This window comes from Thalassophryne amazonica, chromosome 5 (genome assembly GCF_902500255.1).
Source record: "Thalassophryne amazonica chromosome 5, fThaAma1.1, whole genome shotgun sequence".
In the NCBI taxonomy this organism is placed as follows: Eukaryota; Metazoa; Chordata; class Actinopteri; order Batrachoidiformes; family Batrachoididae; genus Thalassophryne; species Thalassophryne amazonica.
This window is the reverse complement of record NC_047107.1, coordinates 36,983,063-36,993,457: the sequence shown is the minus strand read 5'-3', so window position 1 is coordinate 36,993,457 and position 10,395 is coordinate 36,983,063. Positions and strand designations below refer to the sequence as shown.

General features: G+C 41.8%; 1 protein-coding gene across 6 annotated transcripts in view; it reads right to left on the bottom strand.

Moving 5' to 3' along the window:
• Positions 1 to 220: 220 nt before the first annotated feature.
• trpm3 (transient receptor potential cation channel, subfamily M, member 3) overlaps positions 221 to 10,395 on the bottom strand; it is a 746,932-nt gene continuing 736,757 nt past the window's right edge. For all 6 annotated transcript variants that reach the window (XM_034170010.1, XM_034170014.1, XM_034170008.1 and 3 more), the window contains 3 exons: positions 3,486 to 3,679; positions 3,143 to 3,275; positions 221 to 1,965 (listed from right to left, as the gene is read on the bottom strand). In XM_034170010.1, coding sequence (XP_034025901.1) covers positions 381 to 1,965; positions 3,143 to 3,275; positions 3,486 to 3,679 — 1,912 coding nt within the window. In that variant the 3' untranslated portion in view covers positions 221 to 380. The remainder of the gene's footprint in view (positions 1,966 to 3,142; positions 3,276 to 3,485; positions 3,680 to 10,395) is intronic.

The following is a 10,395-nucleotide window of genomic DNA, read 5'->3' as shown; positions in this document are numbered from 1 at the left end:
AATAACTTTGGACATTTAAAAAAATATTTTGATTAAATAAAATTGCCTTCTTTGCTTTTATTTAAAATGCATACATAAAATATAGGTGTACCAGTGATTTTTTGTCCATGTGTGTATACTTTCCATTGGTAAAACTAGTTTAGATCCATACAGTAGCTGTTTTGTTTTTGACTGGCACACCAATCTCTCTCCTGCTCCCCAGGACTGACTTGGAACCCCATTTTTAATACCTTTTCTCACCTAAAACCTAAGAGAAGAAATTATAAAACTAGTCCTGCATCTATGGGCAACTTCGTCCTACTTTCACTTTGCCCTTGGCTGTTTCAGTTTTCTCTCCTGATCCTTCCATAGTGTGACTGTGATGGTGACCAGTGGCCTTGTCATGTGTAGTTTTGTCTTTCAAAGCTGCGAAAAGCTGATGGGGCAGCCAACTTCTTCATGGAAAGGCTGTCTGTCTTGGCTGGTTCAGGCCGAGCTCCAGACTTGCTCCGAAGAAATGGATTCCTGGTTCCTCCTAAACCCCGGCCACCTGGAACAGGTCCCCTGTCTGCTCCCAAACTCGGTCCTCTCTCCATCCTCTCACTCACTGACAGGCTCTTCCGGTGCGGAGGAGCCAGCGTGAGAGAATGATGGGAGTCATCTGAAGAACAGCTGTTAGCTCTCTCCAGTCTGGAGAAGGGGGAGCAGAGAGGGGCCCCGCTAGGTCCACTAAGGCCACCAAGATGAGGAGCATCATGGACCGGAATCATGTCTTCAGGGTCCTCTGGATCAGACTCTGTGTGACTGAGCTCTGCTTCTCTTTCAGGATGAGAGCAAGCCACTTCTGGGGGTTTGTCAAAGGGGAATGAAGTGGATGCTCCAGGAGAGTGAGAGCGTTCTACAGGAGTGTAGGGAGATGAAACACACCGTGTGTCAATACAGTCCGTGATGCTGGTGTACTCTGCTGCTTTTACCTGGACTCCTGCCCCGAGTCCACTGTAGCAGCCTCTTGGTGTGAACATGAGGCTGTGGGATTTGACCAAAGGAGGCTCATCCAGGAAAGATGTACCTATTGTGGAGAGGTAGCGGCTGCTCTTGGAGCGCTCAAGCAGCCCTGCTGAAGGCGGAGGTGAAGGTTCTATGTCCCAAGTTGGTAATACGGTGTCTGGTAAGAGATGAGCTGAGCACAGTGACAAATCAACAGCCGCACTATCATCAAACATGCCTCCAGCTGTTACGCTGCTGCACGCCCCAATCTCTGAGAACCTCTCACCCAGCCCACTTGTGGTAGCACTGCTATAGTCCCGGCTTGCCTGCAGCACCATCTCCATGGTATCAGACTGGACTGAGGAGTCTCTCTGTAGGGGTGGAACTACACGGAGTGGATTCAGGAAGACCTCAGCAGGCCCTACCTCCTCAGATGTTGACACATAGATATCAATGCATGATGATGGACGGTGCTGTTGGCAGACTGAAAGCGTTGCCAAGGGGAGGGGCTTTGATTCCTTGGTGGCGGCTCCCGAGGACACCGATTGTGAGCTGTTGGCTCGGTGGAGACTAAGTGATCGTTCTTTGAAGAAGCTGTCAGCTCTTTCAGGTGCACTTGCTCTTTCAACCCCACGCCCACCTCCAACATAAAATGAGTGGCTCCTTGTCCGTGTAGCCATGCCAGTAGGAGAAGGAGGGGACATGGAGCCCTCTGCTACTCCCTCCAGTGCTTCCTGTAAGCGGTAGGCATTGCCCTCTGTGCTGTTGAAACTGCTTTGACGGAGTATGTATGCTGAGTCTGTGCAGTCAGAAGAAGTCCGCGAACGTGCTTTTTGGCCCTCACCACGGTCAACGCCCGTCACACGCTCTAGCACTGCAGCCATTCGTCCAATCATCTCCTCCATTTGTGCAAGACGAATGTCAACAGTCTGCAGGGAGGCCTTCATGAAGTGCTCCCTCTCGTTTACTTCCTCCAGGCGCATTGCCATGTTCTCCACCCTGACACACCAAGAAGAAAGCAATGGAAGAAGATGGTCATCTCGGAGGCAGGAATGGCAATTTAAAACTTTTATTAAATGCATATAACTGAGAGTGGAGCAAACAGCACAATCCAGTTGAGACAGCACTAATCACAACATATTCTATTTAGGATTATCAGATACAACCTATAGTCATTTAATCTTTGCTGGTTGAAAAATATTCTCCCTAATTCCTACTCAGTCACACAATATAATGGCTGCTTCACTGACACTTGTAAATATCCCAGCATTCACAACAAACTTGCATTTTAATCTCCACCATCTGCACTTCAGCGTCCTACTTAAGGCTCTGACTGTAATCCAAAATGAGAAGAAATTATACTGTTACTCCCCAATCTCCCTCTGTGCAAGCATACCTGTGGCGGCCATTGACGAAGTCGGAGGTTTGATGACAAACATCATCTGCTGGACTTACATAAATACTAAAATAGTCCATGAGTTTGTTGACTGAAATAACATGTTGTTTAAAGTATCTGTGCTTTGTGTGATTGCAGTTTTTGTATTTGAAGCAGTTGTGTAAATGCAACATATGCAAGGTAGAAGTGACTAACCTGATTCTGCCTTTTGTGTTTGTGTTGTTTTGCATTTAGTGTTTTCAGCCAAAGTAGAAAAATTAAAAGAGGACATTATATGGCATGAATTATATAACGCATATCAGGTCAGGTCTGGGAGCATGCACACGTGACTCTTGTAACCGCAATCACCATACAATGCAACTGCCTTGAGTCCTGACTGGCAACTGCCTTGAGTCCTGACTGGCAACTGCCCAGGCAGACAGCCAGTCCATCCACACCTCCTGAAAGTAACCATCTATCCACCACACCCAGGTGTATCACAGATGTGTCCTTGGCCTTCTCCAGCTGCTGGAGTCATAAGCACTGAGTCACCTATGTGTTGAATCACGCCCAGAGAAATGTGCCACATGGTCAAAATGTTGTAGCTGTGATTCCCTCACAATGCAAGTCATCTGCCTCATCTTACACCATGTACACCTTTGTTTGACTGCATGGTTAGTGTGTAAATATTTTCCTTCTCTCACATCTTCTGAGATATATTACACCACTGAATAAAGTTCCCACAGACTTGGTGCATTGATTTAAATTGCAGTTAGAAGATTGTTGGGTTGCGTTTCCAACCTTTCTGATGTAACTCTGATCCTTTCATCATTAGATGAGTGGAATCGGTCATCTTTTTCTCTGAAGTACTCTTCTATACACTGTTCCTCAAAGTCGTGGACTTTCTTCAGCTCATCCTCTGTGATAAAAAGCTCTGTGGGTGAAAGGGTTGGGTGGTGAACAGATGGAGGGAGTGTATTATGAGCACAAACAACCTTACCTTGATTAATTCAAACTAATCGGGTGTGTCATTTTGTTATACCAACAGAGTGTGACTCAATCGCTGCCATTTTAATGTAGCTGACAACACTGGTGTGTTCGACTTGAGTTTATCAAGCTTGTATAGTGATTGTTGGCCACTCACTCAGTCCATAGTCCCGTTCGTCATCGTCATGTTTGCGCCAACGACAGCACAGGTGCTTGAGGACCATCGTTATATGACTGAAGATGATAAGGGGTGGAGGAAGCACAGGGCGCTCATGGAAGGTCATAATGAGCTGGTAGCGCTGAAACTTCCACACCTGGTTGGAGATGGACTTCACCTCAAAGAATGTATTACTAAGGTGACAGAAAATCACACGTATATTACATCCACTAATTCCTTAAATATAATAGTGGGTAAATTGCATAATATTAATTCTGTCCAACATCTACACAATATTTCATTTCATTTATATAGTGCCAAATCACAACAAAGTTGCCTCGAGGCGCTTCACATTAGTAAGGTCTAACCTTACCAACCCCTAGAGCAAGCACACAGACAACAGTTGTAAGGAAAAACTCCCTGCGATGATTTGAGGAAGAAACCTCAAGCAGACCAGATTCAAAGGGGTGACCCTCTGCTTGGGCCATGCTGCCGACACAATTGACAAAATGAATATACAGGAAATTTTGGGAGTCCATGCCAGTGCACAGTATGGGAGGCTTGCAGAAGAAGACACCCACTCCCATGGATGGAGCCGCACCTCAAACAGAGAAAAAAAAACAAAACAGAATCCGGCATCAGAAAGACAACAAATACAGTATAATTCGTCAGCATTAAGCAACAACAATAAAAATAAAACAGAAGAACTACTAAGGTGCTCGCCGGCCACTAGCCCAAAGCTTCACTAAGAGACCCAGTCTTTAGATAAAGCTGAGGCCGCAGCCCGCTATCTTTACTAATAAATTAATTTAAAAGGGTAAAAACATAGTACTCTGTCAGTATGCTAGCCATACCAAAGGGAAAATAAGTGTGTTTTAAGTCTGGACTTGAAAGTCTCTACAGAATCTGACTGTTTTATTGATACAGGGAGATCATTCCACAGACCAGGGGCACAATAAGAGAAAGCTCTGTGACCTGCAGACTTTTTATTCACCCTAGGGACACAAAGTAGTCCTGCACCCTGAGAATGCAAAGCCTGGGCCAGTACGTAGGGTTTAAGCAGGTCAGCTAAGTAGGGAGGTGCTACTCCATAAACAATGTGTAGGTTAGTAGCAGAACCTTAAAATTTGATCTTACAGTGAAGAGATGCCAAAATGGGTGTAATATGGTCAAACTTTCTGCTTCATGTCAAAAGTCTGACAGCAGCATTCTGAACTAATTGGAGACCCCTAATGCTGGACTGCAGTAAACCAGAAAATCGAACATTGCAATAGTCCAATCTAGAGGAAACAAATGCATGAATCGGGGTCTCAGCAGCAGTCATAGACAGGATGGGATGAATCTTCATTATAATTCGCAGGTGGCAGAAAGTATTCTCATAATATCTCTAATGTGGAGGTTACAGGACAGTGCAGGATCAAAAATCTCCCCAAGGTTCTTCAATTTGTCAGTGTGATGTATGACACACGAACCTAGGCTAAGCGTTAGCGAGTCAAATTGATGCTGATGTCTCACTGGACCAAGAACCATCATTTCAGTCTTATCAGAGTTTAAAAGCAGGAAATTGCTAGACATCCAGCTTTTCACTGATGCAGGACAATCTTCTAAGGATTTTATGTGGTTGAGATTACCAGCAGTTTTCAACATGTATAACTGAGTATCATCAGCATAACAGTGAAAGGTAACCCCAAAATACTGCAATATGTGCCCAAGGGAGAAAAGCAGGGGGCCTAAGACGGACCCCTGTGGAACCCCAAATTTCATATCACTAAGGTTAGAGGTAGTGTTATTGTACAAAATACAGTGAGAACAACTGGTCAACCATGGAAGGGCATTCCCAGTAATCCTAAAATGATTCTCCAGCCTATCAAGTAGAATATGATGATCCACTGTATCCAACGCATCCAACAGCACCAGAACCGTAGTGGTGTCCGAATCCACTGCAAGCAGAAGATCGTTCTCCACTTTAGTGAAAGCTGTCTCTGTGGAATGATATTTTCTAAAAGCAGACTGCAGTGGCTCAAAAAGATTTTCTCAGTAAGGTGGTCCACGAGCTGCTGTGAAACCACCTTTTCCAGAATTTTTGAGCAAAGTGACAGATTTGATATCGGCCTATAGTTTTTCAATATACAACCCCTGGCAAAAATTATGGAATCACCGGCCTCGGAGAATGTTAATTCAGTTGTTTAATTTTGTAGAAAAAAAGCAGATCACAGACATGACACAAAACTAAAGTCATTTCAAATGACAACTTTGTGGCTTTAAGAAACACTATAAGAAATCAAGAAAAAAAAGATTGTGGCAGTCAGTAATGGTTACTTTTTTAGACCAAGCAGAGGAAAAAAATATGGAATCACTCAATTCTGAGGAAAAAATTATGGAATCACCCTGTACATTTTCATCCCCAAAACTAACACCTGCATCATATCAGATCTGCTCGTTAGTCTGCATCTAAAAAGGAGTGATCACACCTTGGAGAGCTGTTGCACCAAGTGGACTGACATGAATCATGGCTCCAACACGAGAGATGTCAATTGAAACAAAGGAGAGGATTATCAAACTCTTAAAAGAGAGTAAATCATCACGCAATGTTGCAAAAGATGTTGGTTGTTCACAGTCAGCTGTGTCTAAACTCTGGACCAAATACAAACAACATGGGAAGGTTGTTAAAGGCAAACATACTGGTAGACCAAGGAAGACATCAAAGACAGAAAACTTAAAGCAATATGTCTCAAAAATTGAAAAATGTACAACAAAACAAATGAGGAACGAATGGGAGGAAACTGGAGTCAACGTCTGTGACCGAACTGTAAGAAACCGCCTAAAGGAAATGGGATTTACATACAGAAAAACTAAATGAAAGCCATCATTAACACCTAAACAGAAAAAAACAAGGTTACAATGGGCTAAGGAAAAGCAATCGTGGACTGTGGATGACTGGATGAAAGTCATATTCAGTGATGAATCTCGAATCTGCATTGGGCAAGGTGATGATGCTGGAACTTTTGTTTGGTGCCGTTCCAATGAGATTTATAAAGATGACTGCCTGTAGAGATCATGTAAATTTCCACAGTCATTGATGATATGGGGCTGCATGTCAGGTAAAGGCACTGGGGAGATGGCTGTCATTACATCATCAATAAATGCACAAGTTTATGTTGATATTTTGGACAATTGAAAGGATGTTTGGGGATGATGAAATCATTTTTCAAGATGATAATGCATCTTGCCATAGAGCAAAAACTGCAAAAACATTCCTTGCAAAAAGACACATAGGGTCAATGTCAATGAGCAGATCTGATTTGATGCAGGTGTTAATTTGGGGGATGAAAATTTACAGGGTGATTCCATATTTTTTTCCTCAGAATTGAGTGATTCCATATTTTTTTCCTCTGCTTGGTCTAAAAAAGTAACCGTTACTGACTGCCACAATCTTTTTTTCTTGATTTGTTATAGTGTTTCTTAAAGCCAGAAAGTTGCCATTTGAAATGACTTTAGTTTTGTGTCATGTCTGTGATCTGCTTTTTTTCTACAAAATTAAACAACTGAATGAACATCCTCTGAGGCCGGTGATTCCATCATTTTTGCCAGGGGTTGTACTAGGGCCAAGTTTAGATTTCTTAAGTAACGGTTTAATCACTGCCAGGGGGTCTATATACAGTCCATATACAGTGACAAATTAATACGGCTGATTTTTATTCTTCTGACCTTGGCAATACGTAGCATCATCGGCAGAGCGGAGAATCAGATATTCAAACGAATTACATTTGTGACCCCCAACAGCTAATAGACTAAACCTAGCTTTATAAATAAGAGCAACACCCCCACCTTGCGTCACATCACAAGAGACATGACTAAATGTGTACAACAGTGGGCAGGCCTCATTTCAGGGGAGGACAGATGTAGGTTTAAGCCAGGTATGTTCAGGACAATAGAAAATCAGATAAATGAAAGCAAATAGTAAATATGGTGCTATTTACTGTATACTCAAATCAGGTGGACATTAAAATTACATCCTTTTTATAGTAAGGTCAGATCAGGTCTACCAGCATACACTGGTACAGAATGTCATCAACCACACTATCGTGCTACATCATGGTTGGCAACCATCCAAGCAGACAACCAGGTAAGACATGGGTGTGTCCTTGGCTTTTTCCAGTTCCTGGCATCCTCAGTACTGATCATGCCCAGGGAAATGTGCCACATGGCAATAATGTCACAGTTGGTGTTCCCTCACAATACTTCACATTTTAGTCTCCCAAAGTAACTAACTAAGTAATTCCAGCAATACCTAAAGATCTTTCAAAGAGACATAGTACCAAAGACATCTGGTCTTTGGTACTATGGTCACGCTCACTGTTTAGCATGCTTGTCTCACAACAATATTGCAATGGAGGAAGTACCAAGACGCTAAGGTCTTGGACTTTGTTTCTTTTGCAAAGATATCTGCATTGCCAAACACAGGTGTCTTGATTTGTCATAATACCATAAACTCTTACCAAGGTTTTCTCTATGTCAGAGGCCAACATCCCAGAGAGGTGAATGTCACTGTCAAGGTAAATAAACCTCTTGACAAACTTTTGAAGAAGTAATCAAAAACATTATGTCTGGTGGACGGCACAGTGACTTAATGGTTAGCAATGTTGCCTCACAGTAAGAAGAACCCAGGTACTCTTTCGACCTGATCCTTTCTGTGTGAAATTTGCAAGTTGTCCCAGTGTTTGTGTGGATTACCTTTGGGTGGTTCGGTTTCTTACTTTCCTACTTCCAAAGACATGCCAATTATGTGAATTCATTGATTGTGTATTCCTGTTTACTCCAGTTACAAGTCACGAGGTGGCTGACACCTATCCCAACAGAAGATTGGGTGAATTGAAAAAACAGTAAATTGACTACCAAAGTGAATGTGTTTGTCTGTCTACAGTGGCCCTCCAATCATCTGGCAACCTGTCCAGTGTGCACCCCACCTCTCTCCCAGTGACTGCTGGGATATGGTCCAGCCCCAACGTGACCCTTAATTGGAATAAGTGGGTCTGGGGAAGTAATGAATGTCTGGTGAAATCAACCAGATCTTACATTCTTTAAAAGACAGCATACATTGGTGATTTTAGAAACACCAAAAGACCACCGATACTAAGGGTGATAGATAAGAATTGTTCCTCAAGTGAAGGAAAGCCTCTATTTTGATCAAGTACACCCACCACAAGTTAGGCAAACCTATGTTCAAGTCAACCACCTTTGAGAAAACTTCACCAGACTTTACTATAAGATGTAACTCAATGAAAACCTCTCCAAAAGCAAGGTTAGATTACAGACCATGTAGCAAACATTATAGCCTACATAGTTATATATACAGATAGGTAACAAAGATTGGATTGGTCCCAAATGATGGAAAGACAATGGAGAAGGTAACAAACTGTTCACAATATGAATCATTCCACCTTACAGTTGATGTATGGTAGAAGATCCATAGTATTTATCCTTATATGAGTCATATTATGTTATTTGAGTTTAACTACAATATGCTGTGTAACATAAAAGAAAAAGAGGGAGTAAGGGAGGTACGTTATCTCTGGTGTTGTTTACCTGTTCTCTTGGATACTCTTATTTTCTGCCATTGTAATTCTTGCATCAATATATAGCTTATCATATTTTCAGAACTTACCTGTTCTTCTTGTGAATTGTCATCCATGCTGTTGTTTCCCCCTTATGCTCTTATTTAGGTAATAACTCATTGTATAACTCAACTTTATGTCATGTCTCACAGACACTTTTGTTCCGCTTGATGTTACAGTATATAAAATAATCATTTCGTAGCAGATGACGCATTTACTCTCAGAACTTGACTGATGAAACCATTCTCTCACTGCTCCCAGAATCACAAATTATCTACAGCTATGAGCTGTTTTGTGCTCATTGTGTGGTGGAAAATGCATTTGGAATCTTGTCTAAAAGGTAATTATTTTAATATATACAGTAATAGATTGGTAAAACAGTTGCATTTTCATTCCTTCTCTTGAGTTAGATGATGTATCTGTAAAGTTATGTTTATTATAGATGTAACATCTCATCATAATTGTTCAGATGCCCTGAGCGCAATAACATGCATTGACACGCAGTGTTTTCGAATAGGTTGCACAATGCGCAGGACTAGTTCACGCAAGTGACATGGAATTAATGACTGCCAGAAATGTTGAACAGTTCCATTTTTTTTTTTTGGCACACTGGCACACAGATCACGCACAGTTTACGACAAGTTTGCTCACTGCCACGCAAGTGTCAAGGTACCTTTACTCATCTCTCTATTTCCACCAGAATGACATTTGTGAATAGACTGTTTGCACATTAAATTGTTTTTCCATGATGTCTGCGAATAAAAGCTAGTTGCAATTTAGATCAGTGTGGTTCTCTGCTGAGGGGGTCTTTGACTGTGCCTTCCACAGTACATGTTGGCCCTGAGGTCCATTGGTGCCAGTGCTTATTGGACTGGGTAGAATGAAGTGGCTCAAAGCCTACCACTCCCCTTGGATGGGATGCTATTCAAAACAGCTCACTTCCCCAACCAAGGCTAGGACAATACAAATGAAATGTCTCTGCATAGTGTCAGATAGCATAACCAGAAACTGAACCCACAGCTACATGTTTTTTAACCATTATGTTAAAATAACTTTATCCAGAAATAAGAAGACATTATAATTGACTCTCAGTACTTATCTCATACTGTATATTGTTTGATCAAATGGAATATATGCAGTTAACGACAAATTATTTTAGCCAAGGTGTATATAAATTTATGTCCACAACTGCAAATGCAACATGCAGTAAAAAAAAACTGTAATACTGTCTGTGGTCATACAAAATGCTAAAATGTAGTTTTTTTTTTCTTTATGTCAATATTTCTCTCCCAAAT